The 20,928-nt window shown below is 33.1% G+C and overlaps 2 protein-coding genes and 1 non-coding gene across 3 annotated transcripts; all 3 read right to left on the reverse strand.

Annotated features, from left to right (window-relative positions):
- Positions 1-465: 465 nt before the first annotated feature.
- Positions 466-4,584, reverse strand: LOC107639457 (uncharacterized). The gene is made up of 11 exons (XM_088484713.1): positions 4,553-4,584; positions 4,266-4,356; positions 4,025-4,093; positions 3,883-3,951; positions 3,651-3,788; positions 3,412-3,540; positions 2,842-2,934; positions 2,649-2,729; positions 2,155-2,380; positions 1,746-1,815; positions 466-832 (listed from the first exon to the last, which is right to left on the reverse strand). Exons 1-11 carry the CDS (start codon positions 4,582-4,584, stop codon positions 466-468), a joined length of 1,365 nt encoding a protein of 454 aa, XP_088340839.1.
- A 4,676-nt stretch (positions 4,585-9,260) lies between these two features.
- On the reverse strand, positions 9,261-9,960 carry LOC107636646 (TPD1 protein homolog 1B-like). Its single transcript, XM_016340144.3, has 2 exons — positions 9,856-9,960; positions 9,261-9,579 (listed from the first exon to the last, which is right to left on the reverse strand). The coding sequence occupies exons 1-2, from the start codon at positions 9,914-9,916 to the stop codon at positions 9,269-9,271; spliced, it is 372 nt and encodes a 123-aa protein (XP_016195630.1). The 5' UTR covers positions 9,917-9,960; the 3' UTR covers positions 9,261-9,268.
- Positions 9,961-20,607: 10,647 nt separating this feature from the next.
- LOC148568496 (small nucleolar RNA R71) lies at positions 20,608-20,715 on the reverse strand. The gene has a single exon (XR_015881541.1). It is a non-coding gene; the product is annotated as a small nucleolar RNA R71 (small nucleolar RNA).
- Between the last annotated feature and the right edge of the window lie 213 nt (positions 20,716-20,928).

Here is a 20,928-nt window from a genome sequence, read left to right on the forward strand (position 1 = left end):
CATATTCATTCTCAAATTGAGTAAACTACCATTTCTATCCACGAAAGTTGAAAACGCTGACATATCTACCCATAGAAGATGAAAATTACCATTTGTATCCATAAAAAATAGTTTTTGCAAGCAAAATTATCCAAACCCTAAAAAATTAAATAAAATTCCTAAACTACCTTTCTCTCCACCACTATCATCTCCTCCCTCCTTTTTCTCTCTCTCAATGTTCTCAGCCACCCAATTCCAACATCAACCACATACCACTGTATCACTCTCCTCATCACTGTTCACCCCACTTCTCTGCCAGCAACGTCGCAGACCTACACCGAGCCTAGGAGCACCGCGTCAGCTTCTCCTCGCCACCATCACCATCGGCCTCGAACCAGAGCCTACTGCGTCAGAGACCGTCCTCTTCACGCTACCTTATCGCCACCATAGCCAACCCTCTTCACCTCTTTCCGCGTCATAGAACCATCACCGTCGTTGTCTGATCCCTGCGTTGTTATGTCTACCTCTCCCCTGATTTCCTTTTGCTTTGTTCTTCATTACAGGTTCATGAACCAACCCAGTTTTTGCAGGCTCCGATGGTGCAACCAGCTCTCCCCGCAGGTGGAGCATCAGGCCTTCACCCCCGAAGAGGACGACACCATAATCAGAACTCACGCTCGGTTTGGCAACAAGTGGGCCACCATAGCCCGACTCCTCTCCGGCAAAACTGACAAAGCCATTAAGAACCACTGAAACTCCACCCTCAAATGCAAGTGCGCCACCATGGGCTCCATCGACGATCCTCACTTCGCGCAACCACTCAAACGCTCCGTCATCGTTTGCGCTGTCGTACCTGTGTTAATGAGGTCAATGGCGGTGTTAGAGAAAGCTTGGAGGATTTCAGGGTTAGAGTCATAGATCTTAACCTTGTTGATTAGTGTTTTCGATCAACCCTTGAAAAAGTCGCAGCCTTTGAGTGTGTGCAGAGAAAACCCAATCCATTCAGGTGGTGAAGTTAACAGTAGTGATGGCTGATGGTGATGGTGGTACTTTTGAGTCGCGATTGACACCGATAGGGGAGTGTGAGGCAAAAGAGATAGGGTGATGGTTGAGGGGGAGGGTGAGACGGTGGTATGTGGTTGATGTTGGGATTGGGTGGCTGAGAACATTGAGAGAGAGAGAGAGAGAAAGGAGGGAGAAGATGATAGTGGTGGAGAAAAGGGTAGTTTAGGAATTTTATTTAATTTTTTAGTGTTTGGATAATTTTTCTTGCAAAAACTATTTTTTATGGATACAAATTGTAATTTTTGTCTTCTATGGGTAGATATGTCAGCATTTTCAACTTTTGTGGATAGAAATGGTAGTTTACTCTTCTCAAATTTGATGGAAGCCTATAAAAATTCACGTCTATTTTCAATATATTCATAAAAAATATTATTAACTTGAATAAGTCTTTTCCGTACATAGCATGAGTTAGTAATTTGTTTATTAAAATTTTAATTTTATAGTTAAAATTTTTATGGGATGTTAAATATTAAATTGTTTTGTTCACAACTTTTATTATAACAATTATTAACTTTTCACAACTAGAAAATGGATTAATTCAGACAGATTTACAGACGGATTTAGTCTTTATTACAGATGGATTTTTGGTTACCGACAAAATTACCGACGGATTTTGTTCCTCTGTAAAAGCCCCATCGGAAATTATTTACCAACGGATTTTTTTTCCGTCGAAAAATTACAGACAAATTTTTACAAGTTACCGACGGATTTCTCTCTGTAAATTTTCTATCCATTTCCCAAAGGCAACGAACTTTTCAACGGATTTTCCGTCTGTAATTACAAACGGATTTTCCGACAGATTTTTCGTCTATAATTTGAACTTTGAAAAATCATCCCACGTTCTGATTACAGACAGAAAATCCGTCTGTAAGGTAAAATAGAATTTTTTTTATTTTTCTAATTACAAAATAAACTTGTTTTCATACAAAATAAATATAAATTTAATACAAATTTTTATCTAATTTGTATTCGAATATTTATAATATTTCAAAAAATAAACAAATTCATTGTATTATGAAGTACTATAAACAAGCAAGTCAATATAATTCAAAACATAAACAAAATGTATTGATCATCAACTATAATTCCTAGTATATTGTTCAACCATACTAAAACTATCAGTTATAGTCTTCAGTGTCATCTTCATCCTCATCATCATCATAGTCCTCACCCGAAGACATTGAGGGTGGCGCGGTGGCGGTGATCCTTGACTTCTTCCAGTTATCTTAGGGCTAGAACTTTTGGTTCCGGATAATGATTTAAATGCAGAGTTTAAAGCAGCCAAAGCTTCTGCTCTTTGTCTTGGTCCTCCTTGATTCAGCCCATTCAATCTATCCTATGACTGTGAGAGTAGAAAGTATTAGAAAGAAAGGCAAGTTCCAACGGAGTATGAAATCATCATGATCTGTGACTTGATTTGGAGATGTTCAATTTAATTTAAAAACTATGATATCTTTCCTTCATTTTTCTTTTTGGCAAATTTAATTTAAATACTATGATATTCTTTTCTTCAATTTTCTTTTTGGCAAAGATGGAAAAACCTGAACCTGTACCTACCTAAATATAATTATTAAATTTACCACTAATAACAAAAGAAAAGATACCATATACAATATGCTTAAATGCTTCATCATTATCCTACACCCTCTTGTTAGGAGAACCTGCTTTTGGTTGAATTTCATTGACTATAAAACAACAAAGAAAAAAATAGTTTATACAATCTTAAACATGTTGTCATACCATACTGGATATCATATCATAAGATGAATTAAAGGCATTAGACAAGGTAGAGCAAACCAGAAAGCTGGTGTAACTCTGTTTTCCTCCAAGAGCAAACCAGAAAGCTGAGCTTCCTGTTCCTTCTTTAGCATGCTTTAAAGCAACTCCAGGCTGGATATGGATGCGTCAGTGTAACACATTAAGAAATAAGGTATGTTGTAACAATGACTATTACTAAATAATCTTCATATTAAAAATCATTTAGCCAACTGGTGAATGACTTCATTTTGAAGTAACCATTTAGGCAAACAGAAGTATAATGGATAACGAAAATTTTATAGAAATCCATTCTAATAAAAAATTTGTGAACTTGTTATGTGTGGAAGTGTTAAACTTATTCCCAAAGGTGAATCACACAAGTCAATAGACACCAGAAACTCGAAAAACTCTGTGATTTATATAAGATTGAGACTGAAACAGGTTGGTTAATCTTTAAAATAATGAGAGGACCCAAAATATATCTTAAAAATTCAGCGATTTGTTTTGTAAATAAGTAGAAAAATAAATAAATATCAACTAGAGAGTATAAGAAATCAGTGAAAACAGAAGACAAAGAGAGCATAAGAAAAAATGTAGCATGGCAGCTACCTTTAAAAACTCCACAACTTTCGCTGCTAGCTGCTGCTGCTCAAAGGAGGATTGATTGCCATGCCAAGTGAACATTGTAGAGCCAGATTGAAGGACAAAACACTCAGCAGAATTCAATGACGCTGCCACCTGAATATGGATAGCACAATTAGGGTGGACTAGTATAGAAAGATAAACCATAGGCTTGTAGCAACATAATTACGATGGACAGAAATAAAAAAAATTTGATGGAAACGTACTGCATCAACTTGCACTGCATTGTTATTATGTATGGCAGTTCTAGAAATTCGAATAAGTGCGACACTCTCTGCTGTATATGTCTCATCTTGCAAGCCTTTATCTGCTACTAATTTTTTGTAACCTGAGCTCAAACCTCCCTGAAACAAACATAATTCAGTTGGACTGGTTAGCTTCACAAAATCTATGTTAATAAAAATGACATATCATTTTGATTGATTCTGCATATGATACCTTGAGAACCACCATAGGTTGAAAAAGAGCAACAAACTGGGGTGGCTCTTTACCTTCAAATATGCGACCCTGCAAGAAGAAACTAGTACAATCATACACAGTTCCGATCAATGTCCCAAACTTGAAATTCATATTATGATACCTGAACAGGTCTACCCTTTAATGAGCTGAACATTGTATTGGCCAAACGAGATGCCATTCTTTGGTCCTCCTGAAGAAAATTTATATAACCATAATTAAATTCATAAAGTACTAGAAACAGAAGTTTTGAAACTGGCAGCAAATTTCGTATTTTTTACATTACATGATACCCATAATCACGGAGGTAAAAAAAAGTCAACCAATTCATTCATTTTACAGTTAATTATTGTTGGAAAACATACATAGAGCATCATTGATAAGGCCTTCAAGTTTTTCAGAATGCTCATGCATGCATAGAGCTCCCATGTCATACCTTCCAGCCAGTGGTGGACCCTGCAAGTAATCATTAACTGTGTGAGCCTTAAAAAACTAGGATAAAATACAAAATAGCTCAGGGGACCTTGTTCCCCTCTAAATCAATACCAATCCGAAATCAGCAATTTTCATGAGAATTCTCAAGACATACTTTGCAAGAACTACTATTCAAACTCTTCCAACAATTAGCCAAAACATAAGCAGATTCATCTACCCTTCCAGAAATATCAACCTTCCCTCTTGCATAGCATCCTATGCTGTTTGGTGCAGCTTGAACTACTTCCAAAATTGCCTGCTTTGCGGTCGCTTAAAAACTCGAATTCGTCCTAGTTTTGTTTCCACAAACAGCCTTGTCCCCTGGCCCTGCATACTCATCAAAGAAGCTATAATTTTCAGACCTCATGAAGCATCCATCAAGAAATATTTGGGACGTTGTGGCTTAAAGCAAACATGTTAAGGAACTAGTTTGTTGCTCAACAACAAAATACTATCATTAATTATAACTTTGTAAAAGCAATATTAGGACAGCAAAGAGAGATCAAATTAAACATGACCTGAAGTATTGCAATAGTAGTTATCATGCAAATTGAAATGAGTTTAAAATGAAGATGTAAATTAAAGGATACAATGAGAAATATCCATCAGGCCTCAAAAAAGTAACTCTCTGACCACCATTGAGTATGACTTTGACATTCGACACTTTTCCGGGAATTATATAGTCTTTTGTTCCTAAATCTGCAAACAAATTTATGCACACCATTAACAAGAAATGGATGCAAGGAATGGATGCACACAAAGGAATGGATGCACACCACAATGAACTCTAGTAAAACCTTGCTGAATTCCACTCAATTAACATTATCAGATACACCTAAGTAAATGAAATGACACCAGAGATGCTAACAGGGTCTGACAGCCATCTTCCTAAATATTTCAAATTACAATTGATACTATAAACTAATCGAAGCTTCAAATTAGATGAATTCTGAATGACTAAATCAAACTTGATTTTGGTGTGAACTCCAAAACAATATGAATAACTTGAACTGACATATGATCCCAAGCACCATTACCAATCCCATCAACAATTCAAAGTCAATCTTACATATTAAAGTGCTTTAGTGCATCTACATATTAAAGTTGAAAGCTTTAGTTCATATAAAGTTTATTGAACAAAATATAAAAAATCTGCCAATTCGAATGCAATGGTTATTCGCATCAGTCACCATCCAACAATTAGATTTTGAATTAACTAAAAAGTAAGAAAATAAAAATCAGAGTGACAAAAAAGAAAAACAAAGCATACTGCTGGGTCTTCACTCGACCATAAATGGTGTAACCTTCAGCGGACCTGAAAAAAAGAAATTAGGATTAAAATCGATCCACATAACATAATTCTAAACCGAAGAGAACAAACGGAAAATTAGGGTTAAGGGACGAGAATTAGGGTTAAGAAAAACAGGGAAGGGACAGGGTTAGGGCTAGGGATAATGAAATCGGAATAGAATCACAATGGAAGGGTTAGGGCTAGGGACGAAAAGGAGGCGGAGGCCTACCTGAACTAACAGCGACGAGAAGAGACGATGACAAACCTCCGGCGAGGAGAGAAGAAGCAGCGCGAGAGCGGGGGCGGAGGGAGCTCGTAAGACAAGAGCACGGCCGAGAGAGCTCGTGTGACGACGAAAGGAGCAAACGCATTGAGAGCGGCGGTGGAAGGAGCTTGTGCGACGCGAGCGGCGGCGGCGGCGGCGGCGACAGTGGAGGACGTCACATCTTCAATGGAGAGAGAGAAGGCATGGGAGTAATTCAAGGAGAATGTGAAAAAAAAAAGTGAACTGAAGTATTGGAACCAAAGTGACCCGTCTCCTTATTCTAATATATTTCCGACGGAAAATTTTAAATTACAGACGGATTTTTCGTCTGTAATAATTTAATAAAATGCAGCATTTTGTTTATTTAATTACAGACGGATTTTCCGTCTGTAACCATTTCCTACGAAAAAAAATAATTTTTCCGACAGAATTATCGACGGATTCTATTTCCCGTCTGTAATTTATGCTAATTCATTTTTTTATTTTTCGACAAAAAAATCCCTCTAAAATTCCGTCTGTATTTCCGTGGGATAAAATCTGTCGAAAATATCCGTCTGTAATAACTATTTTTCTAGTAGTGTTTATTAAATTATTTTGTTCACAAATTTTATCTTATATACTCTTACATTCTTTAAAAAAGTAAAATTATATATCTTTATTCTTATGATCTAATTTAATATAAAAAGTTCATATTAAATACTTAATCTAATAATATCTTAATATTAAATATTTTTTATTAAATTTATCATACCCGTGCATCGCACGGAGCTCTTCACTAGTAGTGGAATGAAAGTAAAGATGTAGGTGACTGAGTGCATGTAGTGGTAGGTGGGTGAAGTTTAGTGGTGAATGAATGAAGTTGAACGATAATGAATGATGAAGATGATGAAAAAATTGAGATGAAATGGAGGCCGATAAAAGACAATAATGATGAAAATTAGGAACTGATAATAGTGGTGGGATGGGAATTATTATTTTATTTTATAATTTATTTTTTATGAGGATAAATTTATCTTTTTAGATAAAAAATGACGATTTTATAATATTTTATAATATTGAGAATAATTTTAATTAAAAAAAAGATCGGAAACGATTTTAATTTTGATCTCAAACTTTAAAAGCAAAAAAAAAAAAAAAAAATACGTAACTCTTTATTTAATAAAAGTTATTTCAATTTTTTTTAATATTCGAAAAACTTTAAGCCATATGATACCCTAAGACATTACCATTTAAAAGCATAAAAGTCAATATGATCTCTAAATTATGGTGTCAGAATGGTATAAATTTTTAGGAACAACTTGAGTCATACTATTTTCATTAGTTGTCATTATAATATTTAAAGTTTATAGTTGAACACTTTATTTTTATGATTATAAAACACTCTTTTCTGTTAGAGGTATTGTATTAGGGATGCGATTTGAATTGGTTTTAAGTAAAAAATTTATTTGATATGAATATTAATTTTACTTGTGATGCGATTTGAATTGAATGATTATTTTAAAAAAATTCAATCTGAATAAATCCATTCAAAGTTTGGATTGGATTAGATTTGTAATTTTGTAAATTAAAAAAAAATTAAATATATATAACAAGTAGTCTCAATATCAAATTTTAAATAACCAATAATAATATAATAAATCTCATCAATATCTTAAAAATCTACAATAATATAACAATAAAAATAAAATTATAGATTAGTTAAAATAAATAAATAAAACACATTTTGAATATAAAAATTAATTAAATAATGATATATGAATAATATAAAAATATTTAATTAATAAATTGAACATATTATAAATATAATAATAAAATAATAATATTATAGCATATTATTATACAATTTGAATTGAATTAAATCGATCATAAAAAATAGATCCAAAATCTAATTTAATCTAACAGTTTACAAATAATAAAATCTAATTAAATTTAAATTAATACAATTTTAATTAATTTTTATTTTAAATTAAATTAAATGAATAATTTAATAAATCGATTTGAATTTAAACAAATGTCCGCCCTCTCTCATGATCCCAAACGTGGAAAGAGGATCATGTCCATATCAACGTACAAATTAAACCAACCCAACAACATACATCTAAGACATAACCTACCTAAAAATGGAAATACAAAACAACTAGCAATAACACAACCAAAAAGAAATGCATGAATAAAATAATAGAAATACAATCTACTTATCTTCAGTCATTTTGTTTTTTTTGACAGAAGCCACACTATTTAGATAAGCACAATGCCACCCAAATTGTTATCTGCTTCATACTCCACAAGAAGATTGCTCTACTTATAGTTATCAACACATGTTATCTTTCTTTCCAGCTTTGACCAAACCTCTATTCCTCTCTCACGACTGAATGTAGAAAAATCTCTCCTGCTTTAGATTTTCTAAAACAAACTCACATCCTCTGTTATTTTTATACTTTTGTTCTAATATAATGATATGATTAATTTTTGCTACTAGACATTTATATTTTATTGTAGTTCGAATAATTTTAGGGTGATACATATCTAATCACAATTATAAATTTATTCTTTACCACTTTAAATTTTTCTGATTTGATTCAATTTATATATTTTTCATTTGACATTTATTTGAATATTATAATTTATATAATTTAATTATTTAGCTTAATTTGAGGATAGATGAATAAAAACACCATAAATATTAGAGGATAATATAAAATATTACTAAAAGTATAACGATAATTAAATAACATACCCATTGTGAGTATTGAGTAATCATATATTATTCTGACAATTTTTAAATTCTTTTTATTATTAAATAAATTAACTATCAAACTAAACATATTAATAGTAATGATAGCATAGGTATGTAGAATACGGAAATAATAATTCTTAACTGATATTATCAACGAACAATCGCGTAAAAATACAAAAAAAAAAATATATATTATATACAATTGATGAGAGGGAGACAATAATTAAAGTTGCTTTATTTAATTTAGCATTCGTATATATATATATATATAAAAGATTTATAGTTATACATTTATTAAGTTATTATAAAATTATATAATTATTTTAACAATAATTAATTAATATTAAATAAAATAATTTTGAACTGTTTAGAGTAATTTTTTATTGTTTTCTAAATATTGTTGTATACAATATTCATCATATTTAGTTTTGTATAACCAACTTTTTTGACTCTAGTATAGAGATTATATAAGTATATACAAATAAATACAAAATATTTTTCACTCTTTTTTTTATTTCTCTCTTAAAGATATTTCTTTCAATTGAATAAAATCTTTATTCCTTAATTATATAAGAATACAAGATATTTGGGCATTGAGAAATTAAGAGCAAGTAATTTGTGCATTAACAAGTTTAAAGGAAAAAGAAGTGTCCCGTGCATATCTGAAGGTAACAGGGTTAGATCTGGAGACAGCGTTACCATTGGCAAGAAGACAGTTTCGTCCCTGATTTCTCATAATTGAAGGGTCAACAGGCTCCACGGTTTGGAATCCTGAACAATTTAGAATCACATTGGAAAAAGTACATGGACAATTGGAGGTTATAGAAACTTGCCACTCTTGTTTTCCCTGCACTTTGACCCCTGTTGGTTTCTGCTCAATCTTAAGATCACTCAATTGGCACTGACTGTAGCCTACAATATACACATATTTTCACCAAATAACAAACAAACTTAAATCATTAGTCGAAACAAAAAATATCATATACACATATCTTTACTATATATATATTATTTTATAATTTTTATATTTATTTTATAATATAACATATATTTTATATAATAACTAATTTTTTATATACATATAGTTGTTGTAAGTATATAAATTTGGAACTTTCAAGTTTGTAAGAGAGAAAGAGAAAGAAAGAGAGAGTAGAAATTCAAGCATTTGAAAAGTAAAAAGGTAATTACAATGAGAAACCAGAGCAAGGAAGATGAGAATGATGATAATTTTGTTGTTCATAGCAGCCATTTCTTTTTCTGAAAAATCAAATGCTACCTTGATGATCAATTCTTGAATTTACCTATGGTATTTTAACACAGTTTTGGTTGTCTTTTATAGTTTCACAATTTCATCTCAATTAATTATTATTACCTTTTTTGAATGAAAAATAATTGATTGTTTGATTTTCAAATTAAATATATGGGTTTGAAATGGAAAAAAAAAAAGGGAACGATTTGATTTTCCAAATATTATGGAATCTCGTGTTTTAGCATTGGTTTAATAAAATTTAAAAGGACTCTATTAAGTGTACACTAAAATCAACTATCAAAGTAAGTTACCAATATAAAATACATGTTGGAATATAAATATACATTAAAAATAAATTAAATCACACATATTTATATATAAATATATTGGTGATTGATTTTAGTGATTAATTTTAATATATAAATAGTATTTTTAAATTTAAAATAATAAAATACAAATAATTATTTGTTTGATTTGCAAATTAAATATATGGGTTTTAAATGAGGGGAAAATGGACTCATTTGATTTTCCCCAAATCTTTTCGAATCTTGTGTTTTAGCCTTACTTATTAGTTATTTCTTATTATTAGAACTCATTTTTAAAAGGTAATTTTTAAAAATGGTAGCATTTATATTTAGTAAATTAAATAAAAATAAATTTTAAAAAATATATGTATCAATACTTATGTTTGTCAAAATAATTTTTAAAATTTAAATATTTATTAATATATGATTTTATACTTAAAGTTTTTAAATTTAATAATCACAAAAAATTTTTTTATGCTTTTAAAAAAAATTAATTTTAAAATTACTGGTACAATTAAATACATAATATTTTTTAAAGAAAAAGACAAATAAGTCTTTAACTTTTTGTTCTGTAGACATTTTTATTTTTGACCATTTGAAAATATTTTTAAGTTTTTCACCTTTTTAAAAGTTGGACAGATTAGTCCCTCCTTAAAAGTTAGGTCTGACAAAAGCATTTGTACGGAGGGACTAATCTTTCCAATTTTTAAGGAAGTGAAGGATTTAAAAGTATTTTTAAATGGTCAAAAACAAAAATGTCTATAGAACAAAATGTCAGGGATCAATTTGTCATTTTTAACAAAATTTTACTAAATTAAAGCATTAATATTGTTTTTAAAGAAAAATAATGTTTAGTTTTTTGTTTTATTTTTAAGTTAAGTATATCATAATTTTGTAGATGGCTAATGAAAAAATTTCATTTTCATTCTTTTTTAAGTACACATTTATGTCATTTGCTATATTGAATTATATATTTAACATTATTCCTGATATGAACGAGTTTTAAATTGAATTCTAAATTAACTCTTAATTTACAGCTGTTTACGTTCTCCTCTAATATTTTACATTATTCCTTTTTAAGTACACATCTATGTTAGTACACATCTATGTTATTTGCTATACTAGCAGCGGTTTACGTTCTCTTCTAATTCGCTATTATCAATAGCGGTTTCTATAGAATTATGAAAAAATATATTTGCATCTTAGTATTTAAAAATGTGTAATTGGATAAAATCTTCCTCCACTTTATTTATTTAAGAAAATTGCTCTTTATTTTATGCGTAGAATTATTTATTTATTTTATTATTTTAAAATACATAGCATTTTGGGGTAAATATACCAACACAGCGGGTTCTGCGTTTTGACATTAGTTTTTGTGTTACCCTTAACAATGTCATTTATAGAAAGTATTATATTTAATGATGATATATGTTAACAATTAATAATTAATTATTGTGAAATTTGTTAATAAACTCATTTAAGAAAAAAATTAGGGATCATCATCCCTCCCTCTCTTTTTTGGTTTCCCACGGTATCCCCCAACCCGGCAGGTCAAGGACTAATCCGTCGCGGTACTGAGCTCCATTTAAGGGTTTGCCGCTGGCCAATGGGTTGCTGCATGCACAAATTCGGTTGTGCCGCACTGGAGAGACAATGACAAACAAGCACCCATCCATGGAGACAGTGGATCCAGATCCGACAAATTTTTGAATTAGACGGAAAATATTGTTTTGAATCCTCAAAAAACAAAAGAGCATAGATAAGAAATCATAAACACAGATAAGAAAAAGTGAAAAAGATAGAAAAATAGAGCGGTGTGCGTTCATTTTCTCTTCTTGAAAACTGAAAATCATTCACTCTTTTATTTTTGTGGCTATTGTTTTTTTTGGGGCAAAAATTTTATTTCAACTAAAGTAGTAAAATGTATGGTTCAAATTAGGACTATAACAAAGATATTATTAGAAAATAGAAATATTCTTACAATAAAATATGTTAGACAATCATTAAAATTAATTCAGATTAATTAGTATCATTTATATTTATATAAAACAGTTGTATATTAATTGTAGGATTGTATGCTTTTATTATTTTGATTATTCTAATACCTATATATACTCCTATGTATTATATCTTTGGTGACATACTTAATAATATACCATCCTTTCTCTAATTTAGTCTCTTGTTTTTAATATAGTATTAAGAGCATAAGTTCCTTTTTTTTCCATAAAAATTCGTTTCACAGTCCCATTGTTTTCTTTTCTTCCGACAGTGCTTTTTGCCTTCATTTTTCGATCTTTTTTTCGACGCTTTGGTTCGTCACCGCCACTACCATCGTGCTCTTCTCGTCGTTAAGATTCTAACGCCTCCAGACCCGCCGTCGGACGTGCCCTCATGCACCGCACGAAGGCCGTTATCCGATCAGGTTCTCCTCTCCCCAAACACCATCCGGCACCGTTGGATCCATGCCCAGGATCAATGGCACCAGACAGCGCCACGTATCAAAGCCTCCAACACCTGCGGATCCGCTCCAACCCACTTCGAACACGACCTGGCCCGCCTCTCCGACCCGCGTGCCAGCTCCCTGTCCGCGTCATTGCTGACACGTCTCCTTTGTCCAATCACGTGTTGTCACGTGGCCTACCCTACTGATGTGGAAGCTGACGTGGCAAACAGTGGGACCCTCTCTAAGGTTTTTGGTGAGCTCTTTCCGATTCTACCGTCTATTTTCTCATTTTCGGTCCCAAATTTGCAGTTTTTCTCTCCTCTCTTTGATATTTATCTCTACTATTATGGAAAAATTAGATGTTTTTGCTGTCAAAACTATAACCGTTCTGGGCACCGCTTCTCAGACTGTCCTTCTATTGAATGTCGCAATTGTCAAGAAATGTCACATTAGCTATAATTGTCCACAACTGTTCTGCTATTACTGCAAGCTCTCGGGACATTTTACTGTCTGTCCTACTTGCCTATTGATAAACCTCATTTGTAGGGTTTATCTTGTGCTTAATTTAGGGGATTTTATGACCTTTCATCCACATTTATTCAATGAAATATCATGGTTTCATGATTGTCTCCTAATTTGTGCTTAACTGTAAAAACATGCTTTTTAGGCCCTTAATTGTTTAATCTTGATTTACCTTTGATTCCATTAGATGCCTTGATATGTTTGTTAAGTGATTTCAGATTTAGGAGGCAAAGATTGGATCAAGGGAATGAAGGAAAAGCATGTAAAAATAGAGAACTCATGAAGAAATGAAGGAATCGCAAAAAGTGTCAAGCCGACCTCTTCGCACTTAATCGATCATAACTTGAGCTACAGAGGTCCAAATGATACGGTTCTAGTTGCGTTGGAAAGCTAACATCCGCGTCTTCAAAATAATATAAGATTTGCCATAGTTGCATCGTGGATAGAGGCGCGCACGTACACGGTACGCGTACGTGCCGATGGTTGCACATGATTCACTTAATGCAACTCGTGGCCAGCAATTTTAGAAGCCTTGTGGGCCCAATCCAACTCATTTCTGATGCTATTTAAGCCAAGGATTGAAGGATAATTAAGATACTTTGGATCATTAGTCATAGTATAAGTTTTAGAAGTAGTTAGAGTTAGTTTCTAGAGAGAGAAGCTCTCACTTCTCTCTAGAATTAAGATTAGGTTTTAGATCTAGATCTACTTCTTCTTCTCTTGCTTAATTTCCTTTTTCATCTTCAATTGTTCTCTTGTAGTTGTAGAATTCTTCTTCTTCTCTTGTAATTCCTTTGTATTGTTAGTTGTAGCTTATGAACTTTCTTTTGTAGATCTACATTTCTTCTTCAATGCAATTGGTAAGTTCTTTATTTCATAATTATTTTTTCTTTTCTATTGTTGATCTCTTGCTATTCTAGTTAGATCTCTCTTTAATTCTTGCAATTCATGTTGTTTACTTTTATTGCCTTCTATGTGTTTGTTGAAATGCCTCTTCTAGATATGAGTTAGATTTTGTTCCTCTTGACTTTGGTAGAGTAATTAGTGACTCTTGAATTATCTAATTCCTTTGTTAATTGACAATTAGAAGTTGCTAATTGATTTGGATACCACTAAAGCTAGTATTTCCCTTGGGAGTTGGCTAGGACTTGTGGAATCAAGTTGATTCATCCACTTGACTTTCCTCCATGGTTAGAGGTTAACTAAGTGGTAGCAATGAACAATTTGTGATCACAATTGAAGAGGATAATGAGAATAGGACTTCCAATTCTCATAACCTTGCCAAGAGCTTTTCATAGTTGTTAGTTTATTTTCATTGCATTTTCCATTTCTTGTCTCCTATCTCAAAAACCCCCCAAGATATCTCATAACCAATAACAAGGACACTTCATTGCAATTCCTAGGGAGAACGACCCGAGGTTCAATACTTCGGTTTATAAATTTAGGGGTTTGTTTTAGTGACAAATAATCTTTTGTATGAAAGGATTAATTTTTGGTTTAGAAGCTATACTTGCAACGAGGATTCATTTGTGAATTCTAAACCACACAAAAGTCTTCTCATCAAAATGGCGCCATTGCCGGGGAATTGCAATGGTGTTATGTTATTGGTTATTGTATATATGTGAATATTGTGAATAGTTTGATTTTTAGATTGCTTGTTAGTTTTTGCTAGTTTTAGGACTTTGTTTCATTATTTCTTATTAGCCTTTGTCTTTATTTTCTCTTTTCATCATGATTTCTCACTTTGGCTATGAGTGTGATTACAACTATGTTGTAGGAAATGGGAGCTACAATGAAGATATGCATCAAGGATGGGATAACCAAAGGTGGGAGGAGCCATATACATATGATCAATCTTCATGGCAACAACCTCCACCAATGCACCATGAACAAGAGCCATTCTATGATGCATATCAATCAAATGGCTACGGTGAATCTCCTTGTGATTTTCAAGAACCACCACCATATGCCTATGAGCCATACCCTCAACATAACCCTCAACCATACTCACAAGCCCCTTCTTACCAACCACCTTCATATGACCCTAATCCATATCCACCATTCCAACAACCATATGAGCCAAATATTGAACCACCACCCTTCCAACATCAACACTTTCAAGAACCACCCCCTCCATATTATTACCAAGATGAACCACCTCCAATGTATGAAAATTTTCAACCACAAGATGAATACTACTTTCCACTACAACCTCCCATGGAAGAATACTCATGTGCATCGATCCAAGAGCAATATGATCATATTCATGATATCCAAGAGGAACAAGAGTCAAGGGATCGTCTCAAGGAAGCGTTGGATCAATTTCAAGAAACCATGGAGTGTGTTGTGCAACAAGTGGAAAGAATGGAAAATATTGAACCACCACAACTCTACCAAGAGGAACCACCTTCCTACTCTGAGTCCTTCTCCCAAATTGATGAACCCTTCCATCCACCCCAACCTCCAATGGATGACATCCTTGATGTTCTTGTTCAAGGACAAGAGGAGATGAAAAAGGATGTGTAACAATTCACGGCCGCCTTGGATGAGGTGGTAAACCGGTTAGCATCCCAATGCTTGAATACTCAAGGAACTCCCATGGCTACATGTGGAGAATCAAATGAAAAGCACAACATGAAGGAGAGATTGGTGGAGAATGAGGGAAGTTGCTTTGTTTTGGAACAATTACAGGAAGCTATAATTGTTGAAGACAAGGAAGAAGTGGTTGAAGACTTAGGAGATGCGGAGCCTCCATGGGAACATAGAGTGGAAGAAAACCCCTCCAAGAAGATCGAATTTGATGCTAAGGAGGAAAGTGCACATCTTCCGAAGCATATTCCATATGAAGAATGGGATGGGATAGAGCAAGAATTGAGTTCCCTTGGTGATGAAGATCAAGCATCAAGTCTTAGTGGTGAAGAATCCTTTGAGCATGAAGAACCTTCTCCCAATGAGATGGAAAGCAATGTGGAGGTAAATTTCTCTTACCCTCCCATTTATGATTTGAGTAAGGGAAAATGCTTAGATAAAATTGTTGAACAAAGGATTGAGATTAAGAGATCTTGTGAGGAGGTGGAGATCCTTAGAAAAAGGAGTATGGGAATTGAATACGCTTTGTTGTCATCTACTCCTACACTTGAGTGGGTGAAATTCATTTCTATAGCTTTATTGTCCCACTTGAGTATGGTTTGCTTGAAACGTATGGCCAACTTAGGATGCTTTGTGGGATGAAGCGTAAAAGAAAAATGTTTCGTGGTTGGCGTTGAAAAGCAAGGCTCATTTTGGTTGATACTTCAAGAGTTGAATACAAAGGTTGGAATAGTGCTCACCTAGATGGGTCTAGGAGGATTGTTGGGCACTTCATAGAGAATTCATCTTGCTCACCACCCGGATGGACTAACAATGAGAGTCAACTTCAAGATGGATGTGAAAACAAAGTATGGGATCCCGGATCGGACAAGGAGAATCAATTTTGGGAGTCCTAAGCTTGTGAAGAACTCCATCAACACTTGGTGCAACTAATAAGGAACCTTGGGGCACAATGGAGAACCAAGCATTGGTGGGAGTTCCAAGATGAGTTCAAGCACAAGCCACCTTGAGAAAAGCTCCCCATAAGTCCAACTTAATGACAATAAACAAAAGTGCTAGGTGGGAGACACCCTGATGAGCGGATAATTTATACGCTTTTTGGCATTGTTTTTACATAGTTTTTAGTATGATTTAGTTAGTTTTTAGTATATTTTTATTAGTTTTTAAATAAAAATCACATTTCTGGACTTTACTATGAGTTTGTGTGTTTTTATGTGATTTCAGGTAATTTCTGGCTGAAATTGAGGGACTTGAGCAAAAATCTGATTCAGAGGCTGAAGAAGGACTACAGATGCTGTTGGATTCTGACCTCCCTGCACTCAAAGTGGCTTTTCTGGAACTACAGAAACCTAAATGGTGCGCTCTCAATTGCGTTGGAAAGTAGACATCCAGAGCTTTCCATCAATATATAATAATCCATACTTTGCTTGAGTTTAGATAATGAAAATTGGCGTTTAACGCCAGCTTTCTGCCCTATTCTGGCGTTAAACGCCAGAAACAGGTTGAAAATCAAAGTTAAACGCCAGAAACAGGTTACAACATGGTGTTTAACTCCAAAAAGAGTCTATACACATGAAAACTCAATGCTCAGCCCAAGCACACACCAAGTGGGCCCGAAAGTGGATTTCTGCATCATTTACTTATCTTTGTAAACCCTAGTAACTAGTTTAGTATAAATAGAACTTTTTAGTATTGTATTTTTATCTTTGGATCATCTTTTGATCAATTTGAGATCTCTAGACCTCCATGGGAGGCTGGCCACTTGGCCATGTCTACCCTATTTGTTCTTATGTATTTTCAACGGTAGAGTTTCTACACACCATAGATTAAGGTGTGGAGCTCTGCTGTTCCTCATGAATTAATGCAAAGTACTATTATTTTTCTATTCAATTCAAGCCTATTTCTTCTCTAAGATATTTATTCACACACAAGAACATGATGAATGTGATGATTATGTGACACTCATCATCATTCTCACTTATGAACACGTGCCTGACAAACACTTCCGTTCTACATGTAAACAAGCTTGAATGTGTATCTCTTAGCCTCCTGATCTACGATCAGAGTCTTCGTGGTATAGGCTAGAATTATTGGCGGCCATTCTTGAGATCTGGAAAGTCTAAACCTTGTCTGTGGTATTCTGAGTAAGATCTGGGAATGGATGGCTGTGACGAGCTTCAAACTCGCGAGTGCTGGGTGTAGTGACAGACACAAAAGGATTACTGAATCCTATTCCAGTATGATCGAGAACCGACAGATGATTAGCCGTGCGGTGACAGCACATCTTGGACCATTTTCACTGAGAGGACGGGAAGTAGCCATTGACAACGGTGATGCCCTACATAAAGCTTGCCATGGAAAGGAGTATGAAGGATTGGATGAAAGCAGTAGGAAAGCGGAGATTCAGAAGGAACAAAAGCATCTCTATACGCTTATCTGAAATTCTCACCAATGAATTACATAAGTATTTCTATCCTATTTTATATTTTATTTATATTTTAATTATTAAAACTCTATAACCATTTGAATCTGCCTGATTGAGATTTACAAGGTGACCATAGCTTGCTTCAAGCCGACAATCTCCGTGGGATCGACCCTTACTCATGTAAGGTTTATTACTTGGATGACCCAGTGCACTTGCTGGTTAGTTGTGCGAAGTTGTGATAAAGAATTAAGATTATGAACGTGTGTATTAAGTTTTTAGCGCCGTTACCAAGGAATGAACGATCATGATTTTCCACACCAAGTTTTTGGCGCCGTTGCCGGGGATTGTTCGAGTTTGGACAACTGATGGTTCATCTTGTTGCTCAGATTAGGTAATTTTATTTTAATTTTAAGCTTTTTATTTCTTATTTTCGAATAATACAAAAAAAATTTTTTTCTTCTTTTTCATTTTTTCCAAAATAATTTTCGAAAAAATACCAAAAAAAAAATAATAAAATCATAAAAACCAAAAATATTGTGTTTCTTGTTTGAGTCTTGTGTCAAATTTTAAGTTTGGTGTCAATTGCATCTTTTTAATTTTTCTTAAAATTTTCGAAAACTCATGCATTTGTTCTTTATGATCTTCAAGTTGTTCTTGATGAATTTCTTTGTTTGATCTTTAAATTTTTCTTGTTTGGTGTCTTTTCTTATTTTTCATATGCATTTTCAATTTGTTAGTGTCTAAAGTTTGAAAATTTCTAAGTTTGGTGTCTTGTATGTTTTTCTTTTCTTAAAAATTTTCAAAAATAAGTCTTGATGTTCATCTTGATCTTCAAAGTGTTCTTGGTGTTCATCTTGACATTCAAAGTATTCCTACATGCGTTAGTTGTTTTGATTCATAATTTTTATGTTTTGTTTCAATTTAGTGTTTTTCTCTCTCATCATTAAAAATTCAAAAATAAAAAAATATCTTTCCCTTTTTCTTCTCATAAAATTCAAAAATTTGAGTTGACTTTTTCAAAAATTTTTAAAATCTAGTTGTCCTTTATGAGTCAAATCAAATTTTCAATTTAAAAATTCTATCTTTTTCAAATCTTTTTTATTTTTTCTTTCATAATTTCAAAATTTTCAAAATTTATTTTCAAAATCTTGTTCTTATTTCTATTTCATATTTTCGAAATTAATGCTAACAATTAATGTGATTGATTCAAAAATTTTAAGTTTGTTACTTGCCTAGTAAGAAAGGTTCAATCTTTAAATTTTAAAATCATATCTTTTTGTTTCTTGTTAGTCAAGTAATCGACTTTAATTTTCAAAATCAAATCTTTTTAAATTTCTTTTTCAAAATAAATTTCAATCACATCTTTTTCAAAATCAATTTCAAAATCTTTTCTAACTTCTTATCTTTTCAAAATTGATTTTCAAATCTTTTTCAATTAACTACTTGACTTTTTGTTTTAAAAGTTTTCTATTTCAATCATATCTTTTTCAAAACCACATAACTACTTTTCTCTCTCTAATTTTTGAAAACCCCTCCCCTCTTTTTCAAAATTCCCTTTTGATTAACTAATTGTTTTAATTTTTAATTTTAATTTTACTCCTTCTCTTAATTTTCGAACTCTAACTGCATTTTAAAATAAGAACAAAAATATTTTTCTTTTATTTTTAAATCAAATTCGAATTTTTCCCCCTCTCATCTCTTTCTATTTATTTATTTATTTACTAACACCCATCTTTCACTCAAAAATTCGAACCTACTCTTCTCCTCTGTGTTCGAATTCTTATCTTTTCCTTCTTCAATTCTTCTCTTCTTATATTCATATAAGGAATCTCTATACTATGACATAGAGGATTCCACATTTTCTTTTCTGTTCTCTTCTTTTTCATATGAGCAGGAGCAAGGATAAGAACATTCTTGTTGAAGCTGATCCGGAACCTGAAAAGACTCTGAAGAGGAAGCTAAAACACAACACTCTGAAGAGGACTTTACTGAAATTTTCAAAAAAGAAGGAGACATGGCCGAACCCAACAGCAATACAAGGAAGATGCTTGGTGACTTTACTGCACCAATTTCCAACTTACATGGAAGAAGCATCTCAATCCCTGCCATTGGAGCAAACAATTTTGAGCTAAAGCCTCAATTAGTTTCTCTGATGCAACAGAATTGCAAGTTTCATGGACTTCCATCAGAAGATCCTTTTCTGTTCTTAACTGAATTCTTGCAGATCTGTGATACTGTTAAGACCAATAGGGTTGATCCCGAGGTCTACAGGCTTATGCTTTTCCCGTTTGCTGTAAGAGACAGAGCTAGAATATGGTTGGACTCTCAACCTAAAGATAGCATGAACTCTTGGGATAAGATGGTCACGACTTTCTTAGCCAAGTTCTTTCCTCCTCAAAAGCTTAGCAAGCTTAGAGTGGATGTTCAAACCTTCAAACAGAAAGAAGGTGAATCCCTCTATGAAGCTTGGGAGAGATACAAGCAACTGATCAAAAAGTGTCCTTCTGACATGCTTTCAGAATGGACCATCCTGGATATATTCTATGATGGTCTGTCTGAATTATCAAAGATGTCATTGGACCATTCTGCAGGTGGATCCATTCACCTAAAGAAAACACCTGCAGAAGCTCAGGAACACATTAACATGGTTGTAAATAACCAGTTCATGTACACTTCTGAAAGGAATCCTGTGAGTAATGGGACGCCTCAGAGGAAGGAAGTTCTTGAA

The sequence above is a fragment of the Arachis ipaensis genome, chromosome B4, assembly GCF_059453495.1.
Source record: "Arachis ipaensis isolate K30076 ecotype BB chromosome B4, ASM5945349v1, whole genome shotgun sequence".
Lineage (NCBI taxonomy): Eukaryota > Viridiplantae > Streptophyta > Magnoliopsida > Fabales > Fabaceae > Arachis > Arachis ipaensis.